Source organism: Neodiprion fabricii, chromosome 3 (genome assembly GCF_021155785.1).
Source record: "Neodiprion fabricii isolate iyNeoFabr1 chromosome 3, iyNeoFabr1.1, whole genome shotgun sequence".
NCBI lineage: Eukaryota > Metazoa > Arthropoda > Insecta > Hymenoptera > Diprionidae > Neodiprion > Neodiprion fabricii.
This window is the reverse complement of record NC_060241.1, coordinates 17,248,377-17,273,754: the sequence shown is the minus strand read 5'-3', so window position 1 is coordinate 17,273,754 and position 25,378 is coordinate 17,248,377. Positions and strand designations below refer to the sequence as shown.

General features: G+C 37.8%; 3 protein-coding genes across 4 annotated transcripts; 2 read left to right on the top strand and 1 right to left on the bottom strand.

Annotated features, from left to right (window-relative positions):
- Positions 1 to 1,545: 1,545 nt before the first annotated feature.
- On the top strand, positions 1,546 to 12,006 carry LOC124178277 (kelch-like protein 10). Its single transcript, XM_046561513.1, has 13 exons — positions 1,546 to 1,772; positions 2,070 to 2,385; positions 2,454 to 2,906; positions 2,988 to 3,157; positions 3,231 to 3,400; positions 3,474 to 3,632; positions 3,732 to 3,936; positions 4,016 to 4,286; positions 8,655 to 8,837; positions 9,783 to 10,006; positions 10,726 to 10,844; positions 11,208 to 11,332; positions 11,665 to 12,006. The coding sequence occupies exons 1-8, from the start codon at positions 1,546 to 1,548 to the stop codon at positions 4,263 to 4,265; spliced, it is 1,950 nt and encodes a 649-aa protein (XP_046417469.1). The 3' UTR covers positions 4,266 to 4,286; positions 8,655 to 8,837; positions 9,783 to 10,006; positions 10,726 to 10,844; positions 11,208 to 11,332; positions 11,665 to 12,006.
- On the top strand, positions 9,788 to 11,720 carry LOC124178276. The gene is made up of 4 exons (XM_046561512.1): positions 9,788 to 10,006; positions 10,726 to 10,844; positions 11,208 to 11,332; positions 11,665 to 11,720. The coding sequence occupies exons 1-4, from the start codon at positions 9,788 to 9,790 to the stop codon at positions 11,718 to 11,720; spliced, it is 519 nt and encodes a 172-aa protein (XP_046417468.1).
- A 7,421-nt stretch (positions 12,007 to 19,427) lies between the features above and the next one.
- Positions 19,428 to 21,699, bottom strand: LOC124177996 (thyrostimulin alpha-2 subunit). Of its 2 annotated transcripts, none has more exons than XM_046561014.1 (3): positions 21,360 to 21,699; positions 20,029 to 20,207; positions 19,428 to 19,777 (listed from the first exon to the last, which is right to left on the bottom strand). In XM_046561014.1, the coding sequence occupies exons 1-3, from the start codon at positions 21,367 to 21,369 to the stop codon at positions 19,685 to 19,687; spliced, it is 282 nt and encodes a 93-aa protein (XP_046416970.1). In that variant the 5' UTR covers positions 21,370 to 21,699; the 3' UTR covers positions 19,428 to 19,684. The 2 variants fall into 2 exon arrangements, with proteins under 2 accessions (XP_046416970.1, XP_046416969.1); XM_046561013.1 differs by having other exon boundaries at positions 21,356 to 21,689.
- Positions 21,700 to 25,378: the final 3,679 nt, after the last annotated feature.

Below are 25,378 nucleotides of genomic sequence, written 5' to 3'. Positions count from 1 at the left end.
GTAGGGAGGGGGGGTTATGAGGTGCTTGGTTGGATTGGGTTCGACGAGTGTGGCAATAGCAGTCTTGGCGTTGAACGTCTCGCGTCAGTTAAGCAGACCGGCTGTAATTTGGCAAAGAGACTGAGAAATTTCATGGGACCTCTGGAAATAAGGAACGTCTTCCAGGACACCTTGAAGCCCCATTAGTCGTTACTTCGATTTTTCCCTTCTTTGTTGCTGCGATGAATACTTCATTCTTTGCTATTGAAATTTTCATTGGTGGATGCGGCTCCGTTACACTTGAAAAAATGTTATCATTATTAACCAGGTTATCAACCTCTGGTAATAGCTACATTATTAACCTCTTACTGTTTTGGTAATGTCTCAGTCATAAAGGCAAAGCCTGATGTGTTTTCATTCCTTTGCATTGGCACTGTTTGAATCATGTGGACAGCTTATTTAGCCATGTTCGGTATTCATGATTTTTCTTGTAATACGAGCAGTTCTTTCTCTAAACACTTATGCAATCAGTCTACGTTACAACAGCGCCCACACACTTGATCGAAGCTACTCGTTGAACCGCTCATTCACAATTTGAGAGATAAATAGATAGATAAGTTTATTCGTGCCCATAGCAATGCATATACTGTATGTACATAAAGAAAACATAAGGAAAAGGTCCAATGAAATAACGAAGACAGCAGACAAACAGCGGATTTAATACGTGGTTATACACATTCATTTCAGCATTTCGTATTTATTCACCATTGGAGTTGAAGCATCAATTAAAACGTGCGGAACGTTTTTTACTTCAGGATGTCCAGTATATGCGCTGCACAGCCAACGCAGTTTGATGTATTCCAGGCAAAATAGCAGTCTTCGTTTGTCAAATGACAGTCCTTGACTGAACGGCGGACATGTAAGACCTATGTCACAGCCAGAGGCGACAGTAATTCGCTCTTAAAATCACACAAAATAGTTTGTATCTCTCTGCCAGTCCACCCAACTCTTCTACTTTGTTTCACACCACTAGCTCCAATACGGTTCGCGACTGATAAATTGCCCGTATGTACGTCTGCAGCCTGGCCATTAAAATTTTAGTCCGTATGAGCAGGTCCCTCAGCCAATCAATTTCGTCCAGCGCGTTCAAAATCTGTAGCATTTTGGCTACGCTTTGACGGAACCCATGTGCTGCAAGATCACTGGAAAATTATAAGTTGCATCCACCAGCCATTACCTGAATAGAGCTGCCCAAACGGGTCAGCTAACCTTGTAGCGCACAAAACTCGGAAGACCTTTGGCAGTTTTCATCGAAATTGTACAAGGTAAAACACGCCAAATATTTCACCGCAAAAAGAACACTTCCTCTGATTTTAGGTGTCATTTGCAAAGTTGCCTTGTCAAGACAGAATATGTTGAGCAATTTCTCATTCAATTCAGCTACTATTTTCTGCTCTGTAGAACATTACACAATACTGGGCCGTCATCGTCGGTGCAGTGGCTGCCTCGAACCCTTGGCAACCTACCTGAGTAAAGGATAAGGTCGTCGGAATTGGGGATTTTAATATGGAGGTGGATCAAAATGAGAGCAACCTCGCACCAGACAACTGTAACACAAACGTACAGCGTTTGATCGCGGAAAATGGGGGTCGATGCATGAGTACGCAAGCGATGCAGTCACTGTACGACCTCCGCCAGAACAACTTACTTTGCGACGCGGTACTTCGGCTTGAAGATGGCGGTATTTTTCCGATTCATAGAGCAATTCTGTCCGCCTGCAGCACCTACTTCAGGTTCGTTGTGCTACATGTCTTATTCAACTTTAATTATCTTTGCCTAATCCCTCTGAAATCGAGGATACCATCGAACACTTTTGATGTCCGTATCGAACTCGTATAGTATGTAGAGCAGAAATGTTCACAACCAAATCACTTACCTTGCATCGAAAATTATAACCGATTTAAACCTACTTTATGGAAATGAATCGGCTACACCACCCTTAATGTAACCACTTCATTTTCTGACGTGGTATCAACATCGAGTAGTCGTGTGAGCTTAGACGATGGTTTACACCCACTTCTTTCACGCAGAGCCCTCTTCACGACGACTCTTCACTCTCGTGAAAAAACCGACGTACTTTTACCAGGGGTGAACAGTCACATGATGAATTTACTGCTGGAATATGCTTACCTCCGTTCGTTGGAGGTAAACAGGGACAACGTCTGTCAACTCTTGGTCACCGCGGATTACTTGAGCATTCTTGGTGTTCTCGATCTCTGCTGTGACTATCTCAGACAGAACTTGGCACCAGAGAACTGTATCGGTGTGATGAGATTCGCCAGGGAGCATTTTTGCAAGGGATTGGAAACCGATGCCCACCGCTACGTAATGCGGCACTTCGTACAGGTGTGTCATCGACGTGACGTTTGATTTTTCGATTGATCTGCTGAAACCTCTTACTTCACCAACGACAGGTTGCGCAAAAGAGTGATGAAGTGCTATTTTTACCGATATCCGAACTTCGTGGCCTGGTAGGAGCTGATGAGCTAAACGTCAAAAGCGAGGAAGCTGTATGGGAGCTGGTTCTCAGGTGGATAAACCACGACCCCGAGCCCCGAAAAGGGCACATTGTCGAACTGATGAAGAACATTCGTCTAGGGCTGCTAGACACCCAGTTTTTCCTCGAGAACGTCAAGGATCATCCGTATGTAACCGGTAACGAGGCCTGCAGACCCATCATCATTGAAACGCTAAAGTTTCTCTACGACTTGGAGATGATTACACAGAAAGACGGGGAAGTGCCAACGCCAGAAATCGCCAGGCCAAGAGTTCCGCACGAGATACTATTCGCACTTGGTGGCTGGAGCGGTGGAAGCCCAACAAACTTCATCGAAACGTACGACACCAGAGCCGATCGTTGGGTCAAAGTAAATTGCTCCCAAATATGCCAATTATTTCTGACCACCTTCAGTCACCTAAAATCACTCTAGGTCACTGAATATCCGCAGGTCGAAGAAGTAGATCCAACGGGTCCTAGAGCTTACCACGGCACTGCGGTTGTCGGTTTCAACATCTACGTAATCGGGGGCTTCGACGGTATGGATTACTTCAATAGCTGTCGTTGTTTCAACGCTGTTAGCAAGGTGTGGCGAGAAGTTGCTCCCATGAATGCTAGAAGGTTGACTATATTTCATGGCTGACCCACCCCGTTGCAGCCTTACTAGATCTTATTTATATATGATAAAATACAGGTGCTACGTAAGCGTCACGGTGCTGAACGACCTCGTCTACGCAATGGGAGGTTACGACGGTCATCACCGGCAGAACACAGCAGAACGGTACAATTATCGGAGCAACCAGTGGTCCCTTATCGCTCCAATGAACGTCCAGCGATCAGACGCAAGCGCAACGATGCTCAATGGTAGCTTATTGGAATCCTTGGTGCATTTTCCGGTATCTTCATTCGCAGTTGCCTGTTCTCTTCTACCTTTCAGATAAGATCTACATCACCGGTGGCTTCAATGGACAAGAGTGCATGAATTCGGCCGAGGTTTATGACCCGGAAACGAATCAGTGGACGCTTATATCCGCCATGAGGTCTCGCAGAAGTGGCGTTTCATGCATCGCCTATCACAGCTGCGTTTATGTCATTGGTGAGTATAATTTCTCGACTGATGAAGAATGGGCAGAATACGCAAGTGGAGTCTCCAGAACTTCTTGCCCCATAATCCAGCTTAATTTGATATTTTCAGGTGGATTCAACGGTATATCCAGAATGTGTAGTGGCGAAAAATACAATCCAGCTACAAACAGCTGGACTCAGATACCCGACATGTACAACCCACGCAGCAATTTCGCCATTGAAGTTATAGACGACATGATTTTTGCGATCGGAGGCTTCAATGGTGTTACCACTATATACCATGTCGAGTGTTACGATGAAAGGACGAACGAGTGGTGCGTCTTTTAGTGATGAATGATTTTTAATACTCGTAAAGGTGTTTTGATCTTTGCGAGTCATAATAAATATTCACAGGTACGAAGCAACCGACATGAACATTTACCGTTCGGCTCTGTCCGCTTGCGTTATCATGGGATTGCCGAACGTTTACGACTACATACACAAGCATCGTGAACGACTGATGGAGGAAAAGAGGCAAAAACTACTCGCTCTCGAAGTACAGAGAACGCAACAGCAACAACAAAATCAACAGAACGATAACAATCAGATACCACCAGCACCACCTCTGGCGCAAATCGACCTTGACAATGACCATCAAATTTAAAAGAAAGCGAATTCCTTTCTAGTATGACATTGAGCGCCTATTATTCTCTCACAAATTTCAGTTTCGTTAGTATCATGGCCGGTCGGATTCAGGTGGTGGTTTTTCAGGCGTATTGGAAACTTTTATTTCGATTCAGTTTTTTTCCGTAGGAACACACACGTGCGGGAAGATAAATTTTCACTAGTAAAGTAGTAAAATATTGACAAAAAACCCGTACCGTTGAACTAAACGATCAATGCGATTGCATTCTTAGCGCTGTACAGAAAGACGCGTTGTGAAAACGAATTCGGAAATTCTGGGGCATATCCAATCTTAATTGTGAGTAAAAGTGAGATTTTCACGTACTGTAAATTGTAACGATGAATTTAGCGCTCAGTCTCACACCAGGAAGGACATAAAATGTTTTGAGAAAATTATTGCGAGGTGACGTCGATCGAACAGAATGTTGCCTCGTTTGCGATAATTTTTTTATTTTCAGGATATTTTGAACCGTTTTATCATATTTTTTATAAACCTTTTAAGGGTGGCCATTAGTTGTAATTACTGGTCGCTAATTGTTACCCAAAAAAAAATAGCTATAGAATTTTTACCCTAAGAACACGGACGAGTGATGTGAAAGGAGGTGTGTAAAGTGGAACTGGGTGAAAGTGTGAATCTTGTAGAAAATATTTTACGAAAAAGTTTCGTCAGATCCTGACTTCATTTTTATTCTAGAAAGTTGCGAATGAATCGCAATAGCCCAAAAAATAAGCAATGCTGTCGGCTGAGTGTTGGTACGAATAAAGCGCTCGTCGGTTACTGACCTCACTTAGGACTAACAAAGGTTGAACACTATACTTATAGTACGTAACATCACGCAGTGACTGTAGCTAATTCTTTCGACTCTAGTCATTCATCGTCCAAGTGTTGGAACAGTCACTGAGCACGCGTCAAAGGATTACTACGAAATAATAAACGACGGTTATTCTTGAAGATCCATATTTTAACTTTCGGTTATCATATAAAGTGCTCGGGTATCACATCATGTACGCAGTACTAACTAATACAAGTGGTTTTGGTAAATTTTTTCCTCAATTCTCTTAATTGCGTACATGTCTTCAAATATGCGTCAAATATGCGTAAAACGAGAAATATTTAGTGAAATTCGTCACTCACTCTACAAAGGAGAAGACTATCCTGTATCAGTGGAACACGAACTCACCTCGAAAGACTCGAATGGAAGATGTTTCATTCACACGTCACGTATATTGACGATATACGTCGAATTCAATTATATTCATACAATAGACACGGATTTTATTACATAAATACGTTTACGAGAAGAATTATGTAAGTATTCCTGTTACGGGACCGGTATAAGATGTATCGGCGATGTGATTCAGCATATTTCATTCATTGATGCATCATGATGAAACATTATACGAAGAAAAATTTACAGGCTTCCGATGAAACCTTACTTGGTTCCTTTTTTCAAATTAGTAGCAATCTTTCGTCATTACTGACTTTCGAATCTTACGTAGTATCCAGTAATATCCAGTACCGCGAATGTGTTATTCAAAGACCTTCCCTAATATACACTGTACACGTAGGAGTAATGTAATCTGCGAATTTGCACAACACATGGCGTGATGTTCGTAGAAATTTAACATTCAAACAGGCGTATTCGCCGTTCGATGATATCCCCGAAGCAGAGTTGAGCATTAGATATGACCCGAAAGAAAACTTCCGCCTTGAGAACACGCATCGTAAATTCTCTGTTGCCACACGTGTTGAAATCGACACTTTTGCCTGCTCCAAAAAAATGACAAGAATACATTTTTTGTTAAAAATTTTTAAAGGCGGTCCGACGTGCTGCGGTTTCTCCTATCTTTGTTATAAAATAAATGACAAAACTTCAACAACAAATAAAAGTATATGCTAGACAAACAGTTGTCGCACGCATTTAACGCACCAATATTAATATGAATATGGCTCCAAGCAGATTAAACGAAATGTAACTTCGTCCGAAGACTCGATCGATTGATTTACTCGGTTTTTTGGTAATCCTTTTCTTCTAAGTGGTTTTGAAATTAGTTAGGGAATTGTGTAAGGAATGAGCATCGAAAAATCAGTAGGATTTGAACAGTGTTACAATTGACATCGACGACAATTTTCTACAATCAAATAAAAATCCTGTACTCCGAATTCGAGGTAGTTTATATCAATTACGAACGACACTCATGGTTTACATACTAGACAAAAACACAGTGGAAGAATGGAAATATTTACTTTCGGATGGAGAAAAACGACAATTAGAGGAAGATTTGTATAAATTCTCCGAAACATTGGTGAACAAAAGGAGGACAGGTATCTCTGTAATTGGCAAGATGGCGGGGTAATTTTCACTGTAACAATCGACACCCTGTTACAACTGACACCGGTCTCCCCTATGCTATTTCTCCAAACAGGGTGTGCGAAGTTCGATTACAAGAGGAATGAAATATTGTGTGAATTAAAGCACGACAATAGAATAAACAATGAAGAAATAAAGCGAGGGCTGACAAGGAAGGGATGGACTCTCCTCAACACAAATATTAATAGAAATGATTGAAAATTTTTTAACAAGCTTCAGTATTGTAAGAAAACTGAAGATGCTTAGAATCATCGGTAAGATTTTGTGCAAGTTCAGAAGAATACGTCGGGAAAATATTTTTCAACAATGATTTGATTTTTTTAGAAACGCGCCACTTTTCGAATTCATTATACACTGTAGTATATTTCCTTCGAGCAACGATTGGTAGTAAATTTGAAGGCACACGTTTGTCGACTATAATTCGGATATTTCGCTGTCTGGGCACCTTGGACAGTATTTCGAAAAAAAATGTAGCAGTGTTCTACCATTACCAAATGTGCATTTAACATTGGTGGATTTCACAACACGCAATGACATCTAACGTATCGTTCTGATACCTTCTTTCCGTGCATGATATGCACGTAAAGGAGACTAATACAGAGAAATGAAAATTTGAATTGTCTGAAGAACGGCGCACGGGAATGAAATTAATAATTTGAACGCTGTACCTAAAAGTCACGAATGGTATGAATCGCATCTGAAAGTCTGCATTTGAAAATCTATAATTGTAAAAATTTCGTTCGTGTTTTGAATAATCAAGGCCAAGTCGAGTTTTGAATATTTTGCAAATCAAACAAAGCTGCCGCAACAGGCTGTAAAGATAATCATATGGTCGTGGCTCTTACAAAAACGCAATCTATCTCTGTTCATTTTACTAATTTGAATAAGGTTCTATTGTAATAAAAATTTACAATTGACTGAATCGGTGCAGAAATGATATACTTGGTTGCGAAATATTGTTTTATGGACTGTATTGACTGGTTTTTTGTATTTTTTTTTTTTTTTTGCCGCATTCTGACTTGTCGGAAGAGAAGGAGGTATTTTTATTTCAAAGCCTGAACGTGACGTGAATCTTTGACTGGCGTTAATAATGTTTGAAACCCGTAAGAAGCTGTTTGTATTTGTCACTCGTAAATGAGATACAAATTTTAGCGAATAATCTGCCAGCTTTGTCAAATTGCATTGAAACTCAACGTTGAAGAGTAGATGTAAGGACTAATTGTCAAAATCGCAAGATTCTAAAAGTCCTTGCAAAAATGAATATTGCTACATGGCGCGGTTTCTTTGTAGACCCCTAATGCATGTACATAAGTGCTAATGGATTACTAAAATTCATTACATATACGTATGTGAAATAGTTGCCAGAATTTATTTCGCCGAGAATTAAATTCTTGGTACAGAGATATTGAGTCTCGGTCAGAAAAGAAAAAAGCACCATTGTATTAGTCGTGAGACTTAAACATAATTTCATTACTTACAAGAATATGACGTCGGTATCCATCAATCAATAGCTGCCACGCATAATTTTTTATACGCTGATGTAGTCAGTATGGTAGCAGCTGATTCCAAGGATTATTGTCGAATCTTAAAGGTCGCGGCTTGTCTCTCGGCATGAAGCTTCCGGCGCTTTTTAAAATTTGTGCTCGATTCTATGTCTTGGACACGTATCGATAGATTCAACTGATATGTGAACTTTATGGTTGATTTTAATATACATGAGCCGATACAACACTAAAGCATGAGGATCTTTCAATTTTGAAAACACTTTGTTTCTTTGAGTGCGACGGACTTCTAGTTCATGGTACAAAAAAAACTATTTTTATCCTGATTATTTCCCTATGGCCGTTATTTCATTGGTGTGCAATATTTTTAGGCAATGTTACATCAGAAAAGATATTCGTCGCAATATTGGTTCATCCAAATCAGCCTTATAACATGCGGAAACCTGATTTTTTTGAAAGCGGAAAAAAAATAATTTCACCTTTACAATCTTTTAGGGGGGTGGAGACGAACCGCCCGCTTCATCCCCTCTCCACACAGATCAACTCGATGGACCAATCTGGGATAAAATCTCGCTTGGAGCATGTGATCTACAGTATTTAAGCGCCCGCAGACAACATCGCAAACCGCGGACGGACTGCGTCATACAACCGTGATCGTTCAACCGTGAAGTGATTCTGGTTAGTTTTAATTTTGTTTCGATAACAGATACCATAATCATGAGTATTATGGAAACCACGAGATCATTTATAACATTAATACGTGCAGAAAGTATATATTATTTTCCTTCAGTGTGATAATTTTGCAAGGTGGCTAGAGAATTTTTTTTTATTTTTAAACATTGGTGACACGAGTGAATATTCTGCAAGATTCCTGAATCTCAATGTAGCGAATTATGCAACATTAGTATGCAAGGATTTAGTGTTGCAGATATTACCACTCAACTTAACACGTGACTATTTACTCGTCAAACGACTCGTTTGACATAAATTGTTTTTCTCGTATGAGTAATTGTTTTAATAAATGATCCTTATCAGCCAAATTGTATTAAAAACTGTCGAGGAACTTCTTTCATATTTTACGTCAATAACTATGTAACTTTGACAAGAAAGTTTTTATCAAAACTCTACCCATTTATACAGTAATGGCTTATCTTAAAAAAGGATACACAATCATAACAGGTTAAGTTGAACCGATGATCAATTTGGAAGCTCGTATAATCAATTGAGGATCATGCTGAAAATGATTCCAAGCCCAGAGATTCTAGAAAGTCGATACTCTGATTCATTCGTATGCTTATAACTTCCACTCGAAAAGCAAATTGTAGCCTTGAAGATTCTTTTACTAGAAATTTAATATTACTATGATTTCGTGTCATGGTTTAACAAATTGGTAATCTTGATTTTAATTACATTACGTGGATAATTTTTAAGAATTGCAAAATGACGCATTTTCCCAAATCCTCCAATTTTGAACCACGCCAATTAAGGTTCACAGGTGTTTCAGGCTTGTATGTCAACCTCTAAGAGCTTTAAAATTAGTACTTTTCTTTCTGCGTTAAAATATGTGTAATCAGTGTAATGAATATTTTCATTTTCTAAACGCAAAGGTCTTTATGATTGCAGACTCGATGGCGATCGCACATTTGGCAACGGCAACAATTGCATCTGTAATCTTGATCTCAACAAGTTTAACTGGAGTATTGGTAGTCTCACAAGAAATAAGCAAAACTCACGAATGTCAGACAAAAATTATCCGCTATGCTGTCACCAAAATTGATGCCGAAGGTCGGAGTTGTACGGCCGAGATCGAAATTGGAGTTTGCCATGGTTACTGTCTAACCGGTGAGGTCAGTATATACCATCAAAATATTCGTTCTATGCTGCATCTTCTTATCCAACATTTTTTATGAATCTTACGAAAAAGGCTTTCGAAATAGCAAATAGCTTCCCAAATAGCACAGGATCGACTCAAATTTGACTTATTGTCGATAGTAAAACGAATTGTCAACCAATCGGAGACCGATAAAGAGAGCTCATTGAACACCAATTATTGAGTATGTGTCGACCATAAGTTAACGAACGTCACTTTCTTGTCAACTCACAGTCAATGGTGTACAAGTCGACTAGAAATTGTCTTGTCGTCAAAAAATATTCGAGCGAATCTTTGAAATTTTGAGAATGGCCACATTATTTTCATCCTATTACATTCGCTATGGTCGGTTCTATGCAATATCTAACTTTTGTTTTGGCGTAGTCTTGATCGTGACGTTTTTGACAACATTTGTCGATAGCATCGATAGCATTGGCCCAGCATCGATTACCGGCGTATTGACAAGTCATTTCCACGTCTCAGACGAACAGTCACCGTCTCACCAATTTGTTGCCAATTCTAAATCAAATATTTCATCTGTTGCTATTACATCGGCTGAAATCAGTCAAATGATAATCAACATTTCGATAAATGTATTCCCCGAATTGCATACGTTAGATGGTGAATAAAAAATGCGAACACTTATGACAGATAAAAAATGACTTGAAGATCATCACGTTATATTTACAATTCTAGAGCGGGGATTGGGAATTTCCATACAAATCACACTATCACCGACTTTGCGTTCCAAGCAAACTAGAACAGAAAACGGTAGAACTGCAATGCGATGACGACAAGACACCAAAAACATTAAGGTGAGCAGCTCAGGTCATTTTGTTCGTGCACACGTGGACACAGTGATTCTGAAAGGACTAATTTTACGACAAGTCAATTACGTTGGTAACACAGATGTATAATCCAGCAATACAAAATTCTAATGGTTGAGTTACGTTTACAAAGATTGATTGTGAGCCTATTTCGCAGCCGGCCGGCGATGGCGTTGCGGGCTGATTCAGCATTGCCAACGTAACCAACTTGCCTAAAAAATTAGCCGTTTCAGAATAACTGCAGGCATGTGTATTTTGTTATATCAGTCTTATACGATATTGCTCAAAAACGTCAGGCGTTTAATTGAGCCCGCAAAACAGGTATATAATGCGTATATTACATTTTTTTAGCTATAAATACCACGAACCAAGTGAATGTCGCTGTCAGCTATGCAACTCTTCGAACACCTTGTGTGAGGGAATAGTAAAAAAGGACTTGCCTACAAATTCAGCACCACAAATGAACTTCTTATATGGTAAGCATATCTCAGTTATTTAATTCCTTATTCAGTCTCTGAAGATCCTTTCGATTCTCGTGCGCCATAAACACGAATATTAACCCAGCTTGGTATTTTTTGTATACATATATATATGTACCTATTTATCGAAAAAGTGTGCAGATTTTTAATTATTGTAGGTGTTTCTTTGAAGGTTTATTTCTAATTGTTCAGTAACGCAATGCCGAAAATTGTTACTCTTGTAAAATTTGTCTCGCTGCAATGTGTATCCTTGCAGTCATTGTGAAATCATTATACCAGATACCTACTTCACCATGACTGACGATTATTTTTTCGATTCGTTTTTACAGAATTGCTGCACAGATCGCCTGGACAATTACGTCGTCGACGGCTCGTCCCCTTCTAAATCCTATTGTACGTCAAGAAATTCGGACAAACATGAGCATGAAAATAGTAAAAACGACGACATGCGTTGAATATGACAAATCGTTCCGTTTAAAATATTTTTAAACAAGAGTTGTACAAGATAGCATACTTCTTCTTACGACGAAGAGTCACTTATGTTCCTTGATGAGTTTATTTTGCAACTATCAGTATTCGGCAGCCAATTACCTTGTTGTGATCTCATCGAAATCTCAAGTATTATGATACAATGTAAACTATTTATATATTTAAAGATATATTATCTTATTTATTAATGTTATTTATGAGAATATTTATTTGAATGAATGTGAGATTATTAACGGTAAAAATAAATATTGTAAAGTAAGTGCCTACGTTCTAGTTTTTTATTTGCATATATCCTTCCCATAGCCCCTTATTTGCTGATCCTTTTACAATAGCATCAAATCTACCTGGAGCAAGTCTTACAGTTTCGATTGTGTGTGTAAGAATCTTAAGATAACGATCCGCACATATTGAGTATGTAGCAGCATTTCGTGAGAGCCGATATTCGATTGCAAGTGTCATTTCTGTGGGAATAACAGAAACTCGCGAATAAAAACTCTTACATGTGCTACATGAAATATATTCCAAGAGACCAGCTTCGCTTGTAGACCAAGTTAAAAGCTGAAGGTTGTAAACGTGTACGTTTTTATCTATTAACGATATTTTAAATCGTCACACAGTTAGTTTTCCATTAAATTTTAGGGGGGGTGCCCTGATCGATTTCGACGTGCAAATATATATCTCCAAATATCGAGGTCCACGTATCTCAAACGCGAAAAAGGGCTTAAAAGCCCCATTAGGCACGCAATTCTTAACAAAAATACCCCAACACATTTTCATTACACGCGGAAATAAATAAATGGCATAAGTTTTACGAATTTACTATTGCGATTTGGTAGAATCCGTGCCATTTCTTTATTTCTACGTCAAATGAAAATGTGTTGGAGCGAGTTGATCAGATCTGTGTGTCAAATGGCGCTGTTGAGCTCTTTTTCGCGTTTGAGATACACAGACTTTGATATTTGGAGATGCATAAGTCAGCGTCGAAATCGATTGTCGATGTCACGAAATCGTTTTTTATTTCCTCTGTAGGCCAGTCCAGTGTGGTAATAGTGGTAGTGTGTCCATTCATAAGATGAAAACAATAAATCATCATACACATCATACATAGTATTAAAGTTCGAACCACAGTTTGGATGTTCGGATATTCGGATGTTCAGAAAGTGACGTCACGCAAGATTTTTTTTCTCTTGACGTCATCGATCTATAGTAATCGTCGACGACGAAAATCAGCTAGCCGAATTCCTCAGTCTGGAAACAACCGCGCAGTAGAGCGGACGGATGAGAATCGTGCTCCGCAGATTTCGAGTACCGGGTTCTCTACCTCCTGGATCCTGCGCTCCAGGTCCGCTTCCTGGTGCAACTCGACTTCCAGGACAAGCGCTCCGTGGTTCCTGCGCTCCAGGTCCGCTACTTGGTGAAACTCGACTTCCAGGACAAACGCTCCGTGGTACTGGCTATCCAGGTCCTTGACCTGATGAGTTTTGACCTTCTGGACTAATTTTGAAGTTTACAAGTTTGATTATTGAAAACCTCTTGTTTTGTACTATGAGTGGAAGATCGGGCACATTTGATTTTTAATCTCTTTTTCCTTTTTATCGAATTTATGATGGATAATTGTTAGTAACATTATTTTTCGTGTTAACAGCTGCCAGCGGATCAGTTTGTGTCTTAAATAAGGTGCTCCTGGAACTCTTTAGTTGATATTTAATAGGGACGTCTAACGGGTTTTCTGATTATTATTCAATTAAAATACATAAAAAACATTTTCTCACTTAGATTTTAATATTTTATTCAATATTTACAGATTCGTCGACGACGAAAATCAGCCGGATTCTTCAGTCTGGAAACAACCGCACAGTAGAGCGGACGTATGAGAATCGCGCTCCGCAGATTTCGAGTACCGGGTTCTCTACCTCCTGGATCCTGCGCTGCGGGTCCGCTTCCTGGTGCAATTCGAGTTCCAGAACAGGCGCTCCGTAGTTTCTACGCTCAAGGTCCACTACCTGATAAAACTTGACTTCCAGGATAAGCGCTCCGTAGTTTCTGCGCTCAAGGTCCATTACCTGGTGAACCTCGACTTCCAAGACAAGCGCTCCGTAGTTCTTTCCGGCTGTCCAGGTCCTTAACCTGGTGACTTTTGACCTTCAGGACTAATTTTCAAGTGTACAAGTTTGATTATTGAAAACGTCATGTCTTGTACTATCAAACCAATATGTTTGTTTCAGATAACATTTTGAATCCGGAAAAAAAACCGAACGACCAGGATCAACATATTGCAATTGCTGAGTTGTTGGCATAGCATAAATAGGAATACATGACAATAACATCGTTCAATTAGAGCTAAAATTGCTGTGCGTCGTGCTTCAAATCTGTTAGCACTTAGCTGATTGTTGTGCGGTATTTTTTGACGAAATTTATTGTCATAAAGTCACGATACGTTATACTTACATGCATGTGTAAACGTGATTTGAAGCATTATATAGAAAAAATCTTACAGGCAAATTCGGTTTGCGTGACATGCGCAAAGACAGTGTTCATTCTGTATACTGCGAAGCAAATACCAGAATTTTTTGGGGAGTCATCGTGCCCTAGTCTCCCCTACAACTATGCCATCTGGTAAAACACTGACAACGAGTGAGCGAGCGCACGAGCACAAAAACTAGTTCCACTAGGCATCCGACCCCGAGCGAGCTTTAGCGAGCGAGTGTTTTAAAACTAGTAAATATTAAATTGTTAATTTCCAACTCGGGTGCTTGAATGTTGATTAATTATTGAAATAATTTACGTGTGTCACTTGACACGAGCCTCTGGTTACTACAGAATAGGCAAAAGTATATATACCAAAAAAACGATAGAATGTGACATTTCATTGAGAAATGACGTACAGAATACTAAGAATATCGTATAAATTGACGGCAAATTACGAGTTTTCAACCTCGGGACCTTGTGATATTCGATTTAGAAAAATAATATATACTCTTTGTAGATGCCAAATTAAACCGCATTGCTATATTTGGAGACTATAAGTCGACTTTTAAGCATTAGTGCTCCATAAAAACTACAAAATAGTCATCATTCTTGCATTGAACAGAATAAATTCTCTTTATTTTGACCAGAGAGTGTGTCGAAAAATTGTGTTCGTGGAGTCCAAGCATGACAGAAGTGAAACGTATTACTGATTAATTGTAAAAAGAGATAACTTATTAGTATTTTTTATCCAAGAAGAAATAATAATTTGTAATTGTAAGGATGCGGGTACGTCGATGAATGTTTAGAAAACAAAATTCACGGCAGAAAACTATTTAGTGTATTTAGTATCATGTACGGTAAGTAATGTAACCTCAACCAACGTCTCAACTAATCTCATCAATGTTTAGCACGAGAATTCTTTTAATTTTAAAATTAGTTCACAAGATTTTGTGGAATGCCAGAACTCTTTCTTTTCACATTTATCCCATATAGGAAGAACGTTTACGTCAATGGCAAAAGGCTTTACCTCATTCGCGTAAATTATTGAAGAAGTCAGATACTATACAATATGTGAACTACATTTTGAGGAAAAAAACATCGAACGAGAGTATGTAATTCGCATGCGGGATGGGCAGTTTTGCACGTTGCACAACAATACTTATAATGTCGATAACAAAGCGTCAAGATGGCGTCTGTAGGAGTTTGCCATCAGACGTCGTTTTCTTTTACACGCGTTCAAATTTCCAACGCAACAGACGAAACCAGCGCTGTGTGAGCGGCGTTATCGGAACGAAAAACTCTCGCCCAGAATGTGGCCCACTTTTGTAACGCGGAGATATGTCTCCTTCCCTCTTCCTTCCTGGTAACACTACAAAATTGTTGCCTGGTCAGTAAAAAAGTTTCACTTAAAAAATTTTTGCATAGTATTGTTCAGACGTTGGTGAATGGTGGGGAAAGGAGGTGTTGGCGATGCATACCAATACATAGACAGAAAACAACAGCTGTAACTAGTGCTTCATGACCTATAATTACGTAATCGATCATTGTCACAGACCAGTATTGCCCCGTGTGATTATTCAGTTAGAATCCAATGTTTAACGCGATCTCAACCTGAGAATGTGTAAAAAATTAAGAAGTGTACTCAATAGCACTACAGTTTGGACGAGCATTACTCGAAACCATATGTAATAACAGAGAGGTATGGTAAGGCGAGGGGGTGAACGACCGCTATAGATCAGCTGGAGATTAGTAAAGGGACAGAATGTATTATAATACTACGATGTGTGTGTGTCAATGAATCCAAGTACGCTAATCTCACGCACACTACGGCGAGTGGTCAACAAGACAATACGGTCCAAAGTTCTCAAAATCCCCGCGAGAGCGAGCGAGAGGAGAATACGGAGAAGAATCCAAAACCAGATCAGTATTAGTCGAAACTCGGAAGCGAAAATACGTGAGTCTTGTTGACAGTAGCTCGTTATGTGTGCGAGAGTGATACAGTGAACTGTGTGAACGCGGGGATATCAACTCGACGAATCGGGGCTCGTAATGATCGATTTGATTATTAAATGACGTTGGATCGTGTTTCTGATGTAATGGTAATCGAGTTTTGACTCCTAAGTGAGAATTTTATTCGTTCGCCAACTTTAAATAATTACATACCGCCTGCGCTTATGCCGTTTTTTCAGCAATTAAGATCGCATGAAATTAAAAGCGATATCGATTGAGTGAAAAAAATTCATATCCATTGCTTTCTATTCAAAACAGCTTTTGCAACAAACTCGTGATATACCAATTAAAAAAATCATTTTCCAGTAGAATTCATTTGAAAATATACAAATATTCACTAAGACTTATATTTTAAATATTAGGCACTACAATGTCGCCAATTAATGGATGATATACGAGAAGGTCTGCAAAAACGTGGCTGAACTGATGAAGAATTCCCCATTTACAGATCACTTCCAAAAATTTCGTATACTTCGAATACCAATTGCATCGTTGAAAACACATATTACGCTATTTACATCGAATTACTATTTTAAATCATGATTTCAGAGAAATCTTATCGAGTTAGGCAACGTCATACAGAAATAGGTCGACGCATGAATTTTTTACGATATCAGCATCATAAGTTTACATGAAATGTATATTTCTGAGTAAAAATTCTGAATGTCATCTGTTCCATATAATCAATATAAACTGTTTAAGACGCGTTTAAACACCCAAGTCTGACGCACTAAGCTCCAGAGTTTGTTGAGCTAATTGTAAAGATAAAAAGATGGTGATTCAACCGGTGATTGCACGGATAGAAACTGTGACTCATTTTAAAAAAAGTTAAACTAACATCCGGGTATCGTGATTTTCTTGACGGGTGTAAAAAGTAGCGCATTGGGTAAGTGAGTGACGTCATTTGGTTGCGCTATATATCTCTGGTTTTACACTGTACGGACAGAACAAACGAATATAAATATACACCAGCGTAAAATCTATCAACATTGCATGTACGACAAACAAAATTTATATTGCAGAGCAATTGGCCTTTATCAAATATATCATTTTTTGAATATCGTAAAAAAAAATGTTTTTTTTTTTTTTATTCTAAGAGAATGTTGTTTATTTTAATTGGACACATATTTAACAAACCTCTAATAATACCTCATTATGAAAAAAAATTAAAAATAACGTCGTACCGGACGTTATCCTACATCTCAATTTTCTACTCCTTAATGAATATACTTTGCAGGTAAGACAATAATTTTTCCATTTTTTTTTTTTTTTTTTTTATTTAGAGATATGAAAGTTAAACAGAAGTTATTAGACTTTATAGTTTCGTTGAAACATCACTTAACGCGTTATGTCGTCATTAACCGTTATTTCATCAGTCAAATTCATAACATACATGGTATATATATTTTTTCCCATTTAACCGTTATACCTTTCAACATTAGCTTTCACATAAAACCTTTGATTTACGATCTCAACCGTAATAACCCAAAGTAATAAACACCTGCAGTAGTTAAGGTAATCGAGTAGACTAAACACCGGAAACGTGGGAAGAGAAATCACGGATAGTTCACAGATAAAGAAACCCTTATTCTTAGAATTCAGGATAGCGCCTTCATTTTAATGATGATAAGACCAATTAACGCTTCGCCGCTTGCTTCTCTAAACCAACCACCTCGCGCTAATCCACCACCGAGATCTCATGCACGAACCAGAAACCTTACTCCCAATTATTTCATCATCCTTAACCAATCATCCGATTTCCCTTTGAACTCCTCCTACTTTCCCTCTAATTCAACCTTTCCAGGAAACAGAATAGGGAGAAGAACTTCAGACATCATAGAGAACAGATCAGAACTCTACCGAAATCCTAGAATCAAATCATTATAATTCATTCAGAACCTCCGAGACTTGTTAACAGTTTGTTACTGCGATAGTGATTAACACCAATCTGTACCGCAATTGTAAATCTACCATCGAGAACTAGAAGGAGGTTGTTAATAAATGTGTAATTAACCCAAGTGTTGTCATAAATAATTATTTCAATCACGCATAGTGATGGTTGACACGAGCCTTACCTAACAAACTCTCAGAATTGTAGGCGAGTTGAACGAGAAGATCTGAGGAGCTGATCAGCGGATTCCCGAGATTTACATATACCAACTACGTAAGTCAGAAGAACAATTTAAATCACGCGGCGAATCAGAATCGACTCGAAACGTTCCTCTCGGAACGTAACAATAGTACCGGGTTTTTCTTTTTAATAATAATAATTTAATTTTAATAATACTTTCCAACAATATTTAGGTTATGGCAGTGTGTGTCCTGAATAAAAATCTTTATTTTCGATGAAAGTGCATGTACACGGAATTTTTGGCAGCGATACGCAGGAAATTCTCTACCATAATCCAAATTTTGGTGGAAAGAATTTTTGAATACAAATTTTTTAGTTATTTCAACCACGAAAAACTCGGCATTTTGAAGTTCTCACTGGAATTACCCATAAATATTGAGCAGAAAAACAGTCTACAATTTCTTTTAATTGCGGTAATGTATCGAAATATGCAACAAACATATTGACATTGTTTTTCACTAACACAATATCACGAAACTATATATTAGATTGAAATGACAGTTCATCGACTGTTATTCTTTAGACATAAGGCGTAAAAAAAGCCTGTTCTCATATTTCGTTTTCTTGTTTGGTAAATTGTAATTTTTTTTTTTTTTTTTTTTTCAACTAAATAATCGACTGCAGTTACAAAATTTGACCACATCTTATTTTCATCTCAAAATATAAAGTTTAACCCTCCGTACAGATTTGAAAAAAACAAAGCAAAGGAATATTTCACTCAATTTGATAGTTGATATATCTTTACTTGATAACAAGAAAGATAATTGTACAATTGCACGGGATATAACCTCACTGCAGAGTTCAAACTGAAATTCACTTTTTAACGTATCTCGTTACTTCGTGTATAAAGTTTAATAAAACAACAATTCAAAGTAGTTATTTATAAGAACATATATTTGTATTTCTGATCTTTTATTACAAGGTCGAAAACTCTCTGCACATAAAAGGTTAAACGATTAAATTATATAAGACTTTAAACACTTTATCAACTAATTTAAATACATCTTTCGCAACCTGCAGTAATGTGTTTAATGAGTATGATGGCAATAAGTACTTATCTACATCAACGAAATTTTTTTTTTTTTTATTATCCAACAACTTCTTCAAATGTCGTCTACGTTGCTTGATAACATTTATTTTTACAAAACGAAAGCGGTATTAAAAATAAAAACAAAAAGTTTAGAGGCAATTAGCTAAGAATTTGTTGAAATTCAAGACAGTTAAAAATGATATCAACGGTGATTGATGAACTAACTATTTATGCAATCATGGCACCAGCACGATGTCGCCGAAGGCAAGGTGACCTTCTTTGTTTCCGATCCACACGGAACGGTGGTTGTGAACTATAAAAAAGAGTAAAATAATATTATGATTATGCTACATCAATAATGAATAAGCTGGAAAACGAACATCAAAAACAGGATTTTACTCTAATAATTAGAATACATTCGCAATTAGTTTAGAAATTAATTTATTAACCGATCGAACGGATAGATGCAATAAATTTCATTAAAAAATATCGAGTTTTACAAGGTATTGAAAAAATTTGAAAACTGTAAGTGGTAAATTAATTAATAATAATGGTAACACTTACATTGACATATTCTTTTATACTACAGCATCCGCCATTGGACGTTATCAATGCTTGTGGATACTTTGAACGTATTTCAGGATTCGTAGGGAAGGCGATACTCTCGCAATATCCCCTGCAAACATTTATACCGACCATCGACATGCCGGGGCAATTTTTCAAAGTGATATTCATCTCGTAACCTGGTGAAAAAACGGAGATGAGTTAAATTATTGTGACAATATTCGTGAGTGTCTCAAGCCTTAAATATTACATATACCTACACATATGAGGTGTTCCATTCCAAGTCAGTAAACGATTGATCGCGAGATTTTCTATTCTCACCAAGAATTTTTCCTATCATGATAAAATCCTAAGAATCTTCCGGAAAAATTTCTTTTCTTAATAACTCATATTTAGCCTACAAATTTTGAAACCTTTCTTAAGAAAGTGTCTGATTGATTTTCAGAAACCGCAAATTTTGTCATTTTAATACCCATTTGGATTTTCAAAAACGCGCGTTATTTGAAGTTATTTTTTTTTTCTTTGAAAACTCAGGACCAGTTTAAACAAGTTTCAAAGATCAGTTTTCTTTCAGTTTTCAAAGAAAAAAAAAAATAACTTCAAATAACGCGCGTTTTTCAAAATCCACATCAGTATAAAAATGACAAAATCCGATTAAAAAATTGAAAACAGTTTACCGCTACGCTAAAGTTTGTGTGAATGAAAAATTTATGTATTGAATACCGAATAATTTCATTTATGTTTTTCGAAAATTGAATAGAACATTTTTGGGGAATGTCTGAAAACTCATTATAGCCTGGAAATGAGTTGCAAACAAAGTAAAAAATTATTTTTGATGGTTTTTAACGCTTGTACCATTCGTAACGAAAATAAAAAATGTCATGATGAATCGTTTACTAAGTTGGCATGAAATATCCTAAATATAGGTGAGACTGGGGCACGACGGCCCTCCTAAGCTGCAAACTATCTTTTGTGGCTATTGAGCACAGGATACAAGTTGTTTTGATTTATCGTGAACAAATTTATCATTATTTTGCCGTAATTTGGAAACAAAAAAAAAAAAAATTCGGGTTGCGACGTATCTCCATGTCAACTTGCGGTAAGCAGTTATAGAGCTTGTAAGATGGATTCTTAGAAAAACATATCGACAATTATGTACCAATGCGGAAATTGGTTCTGTGAAAGCTAATTTTTCACCATTGCCAACGTAATTGACTAGGATGAAAAATTTGCAACGAAATTTATTCAAGTCCTTTAAAGAAAAACTATCGGTATGTTTCGAAATTTTCATTCACTGGAGACGTTACAGTAGTAATAAGTTACTCACCTACTAACAGACATTTCGGTGGCTGTGAATCGACCTCTTGGCCTATGATTGCGGTGCAAGAAACGAGCAGTAAGAAATAGATGACTCTTCTTCCTGTCTTACCCATCACGCTAGTCCATCTGCACCAGCAGTACTCGCTACTTCCCATGGCTGTCTGTAAGCACCGTATATACCGTTGTGACGTCCCAAGATCTTTAATCAATAAAATGAAACCAAGATGATCTTCCTTTACAGATCGGACCTGTACCGAGAGACCACAACTGCGCACTGGCGACGCATTTTTATTATGTTAGGTACTCGGGCTCCCGCTACGAGTCAATTCAATCGAGGAAAGTCATCGTCGGTGACGTATGAAATGACAGAATGTGTTAACCTCGGTCGTCGGGACCAGGATAACTTTGAGTCTGATGTCGACCTGCTCCAGGAAAAGACCTACTAGTGTATCAATGATTCGGCGGATGACCTCTCTATTGACCCCGTTACAAAAATATTCTACGTTGAAAGAGAAGAAAAAGGTTTAAATTTTAGCGCTAAGAAGTCTCGACTACTCTGCTTGGTAACTAGATAAGAAGTGTCGGCTATACACGCAGTGCCGGCGTTAGGGTACGACGAGGTGGGGCGACCACCCGGGACCCCGCAGCCTGCTCGATGTTCCCCCTCACCGGACTTCCCCTTCCGAGTTGCTCACTCGCAATCGTTGACGCCTTTCCCCGCACTGCATATGCATTAGAGTGTTTTAAAATAAAAAAATTTTCGATTTTCCAACGGACCACACTCGAAATAGTTAGTTTAGGTAGAAACAAAAATTCTGGCGAAAGATGAGCATTTTCGGTTGAGTGGAAGATCGGGCACATTTGATTTTTAATCTCTTTTTCCTTTTTATCGAATTTATGATGGATAATTGTTAGTAACATTGTTTTTCGTGTTAACAGCTGCCAGCGGATCAGTTTGTGTCTTAAATAAGATGCTCCTGCAACTCTTTAGTTGATATTTAATAGGGACGTCTAACGAGTTTTCTGATTATTATTCAATTAAAATACATAAAAAACATTTTCTCACTTCGATTTTAATATTTTATTCAATATTTACAGATTCGTCGACGACGAAAATCAGCCGGATTCTTCAGTCTGGAAACAACCGCACAGTAGAGCGGACGTATGAGAATCGCGCTCCGCAGATTTCGAGTACCGGGTTCTCTACCTCCTGGATCCTGCGCTGCGGGTCCGCTTCCTGGTGCAATTCGAGTTCCAGAACAGGCGCTCCGTAGTTTCTACGCTCAAGGTCCACTACCTGATAAAACTTGACTTCCAGGATAAGCGCTCCGTAGTTTCTGCGCTCAAGGTCCATTACCTGGTGAACCTCGACTTCCAAGACAAGCGCTCCGTAGTTCTTTCCGGCTGTCCAGGTCCTTAACCTGGTGACTTTTGACCTTCAGGACTAATTTTCAAGTGTACAAGTTTGATTATTGAAAACGTCATGTCTTGTACTATCAAACCAATATGCATGTTTCAGATAACATTTTGAATCCGGAAAAAAAACCGAACGACCAGGATCAACATATTGCAATTGCTGAGTTGTTGGCATAGCATAAATAGGAATACATGACAATAACATCGTTCAATTAGAGCTAAAATTGCTGTGCGTCGTGCTACAAATCTGTTAGCACTTAGCTGATTGTTGTGCGGTATTTGTGGACGAAATTTATTGTCATAAAATCACAATACGTTATACTTACATGTGTAATATACATGCATGTGTAAACGTGATTTGAAGCATTATATAGAAAAAATCTTACGAGAAGATTCGGTTTGCGTCACATGCGCAAAGACAGTGTTCATTCTGTATACTGTGAAGCAAATGCCACAATTTTTTGGAGAGTCATCGTGTCCCAGTCCCACCTATAACTGTGTCATCTGGTAAAACACTGACACCGAGTAAACCAGCGCACGAACACAAAATCCAGTTACACTAGGCAATCAACCCGGAGCGAGTGTTTTAAACCTAGTGAAATTTTAATTTCAATTCTTCTGCTGAGGTCTAAAGAGAAATTGACAGAAATTGAAAGAAAATTAGGATTCTAAAGTTATCAGCAGGCACGATGCTGATTTCAAAAATGCAAGTTACTCTATCAATACATTGAATATGGTGAAAAAAAATTAATTTTCTATGTTCCATTTACATCTTTCTAGCAAGTCGTTTGTTCGAGACATTTCAAAGTAATTCTTTAATAAAAAAACTTAGTTTTTTCGCAATCCTATGATTTTTTTTCACCAACTAATATGATAGGTATATTTTTATTTTATTTCTCTTGATAATGTATTCTATAAAAAGTTCAACTGTATTGTTTTTTTCTATTCATCACTTTCTGTGATGTACAAATAAATTCACGAACCCTCTTGTGAACTGTTTTGATTATTGGTCATTACTGGTAAATAAAATTATGATAAATAGGATGAATTATGAGATTAAGAATGAAATTCAGTTTTCGAAAGAAAAGTATATGAATCAACATATGTGCTTACAATCGTATTACATGAAAAGCTTTTACGTATAAAACTGTACTGACTAATTTTTTAAATCGTGTTTGAAATATACGAATCAAACGGTATAGATAATTCAGTTATGATAAAAAAGAAATACTTGCAAGATGTTTACCATGATCGCGATCATTTTTGGTAAAATAAATTTCTTATGATGCAACTCTGTAAACAAATTCTCCGAAAATCTATTTCACATTAATGTTATTCGATATGTTTACCATATATACTGCGAAATTCACGATCATAAATATGTTGTCTTATGGTGTTATAGCATAAGGACTTGGAATAGAGTTTGGGAATCTGCAGGAATTTTATTTTAATTATTTGGATTCGATTTTTGGGAGAGGGGCTTAGGAAAAAAACTTGAACGACTCGTTTAAGGACCACCTTTGTATGCATAAATCAACCGTTCGAATTTATTCCCCCCGAACAATCCGGCAGAAAGTTTGAAGTACGCGTATATCTGGATGTGTATAATTCGATGGGGAATTCCCACAAGCCGTGGATGCTTGATGTTTGCAAATTTCAATTTATATCTAACCAGTAAGTAAAAAATTGCACAATTCTTGCGACGAGAAGCGTGACTCGTCATTTGAATTACGTGCCTCTTCAATTTTTATACACGAGCTATGGTATTCTCCTGGGTATGCAGATAAGCGGCGGGCTGGAAAATGGCGGGAGAAAGTCTTCACCGCAAAATCCTACGCCGAAGAACTGCTATCAACCGATAACAGGCTTAGCGCGAATCTACAATGCGCTGATCCGGTGTGACTGCATATTACGCAAGTGGTCAAAAGGATGAGAAAGAGCGGCACGAATTCCGGAGTAAAAGAGACGATCATTTCGCGATGAAATAGAACAATTTGCAAAAATTGATGCTTGTTGAATGTTTAATACATTAGGTGGACGTAAAATTTATGTATCGTAAAGATGGAAGGGATGAGGTTTAATTGCTCTTGAAATTCGAAGATTAATGAAATCTGGGATGTTATCTGAAATGAGCGAAATCCGATTGAAGTTTATCAAGTCCAAAGTTTCACTTCCGTAAAATGAAAATGAAATATTCATATTGATTTACGTCGATCACAATTTCCCTGAAAACTTGGCGACATGATAATATATGAAATTCAGCGTTTGTTTCAATGCTCATCTGTTATCCAGTTTCTAACCTATATTAGAATTATATTGCCTTAGATCTATTTTGGTTTGAATTACAAAATGGTTCGAAACTGACTCATTCTACACAGCTTTGGAGAAAAGAACCGGCGTTATTCAACTATTATTCCTATTTTACATATTATGCGTATAGATGTTTCTTTTTTGGCGCATATGAGGCTTCACTGAGTCTAGGAAAGAGCGTACAAATCAAACCCAAGGAAAATGATTTTGATTTCCAGAATGCGAAGGACGTAACGCCTGGTTTTTTCAGATTTTGAAAATTGTTGGAATCAGTTCATGCGGGCACTATTTCGACGTAATTTTG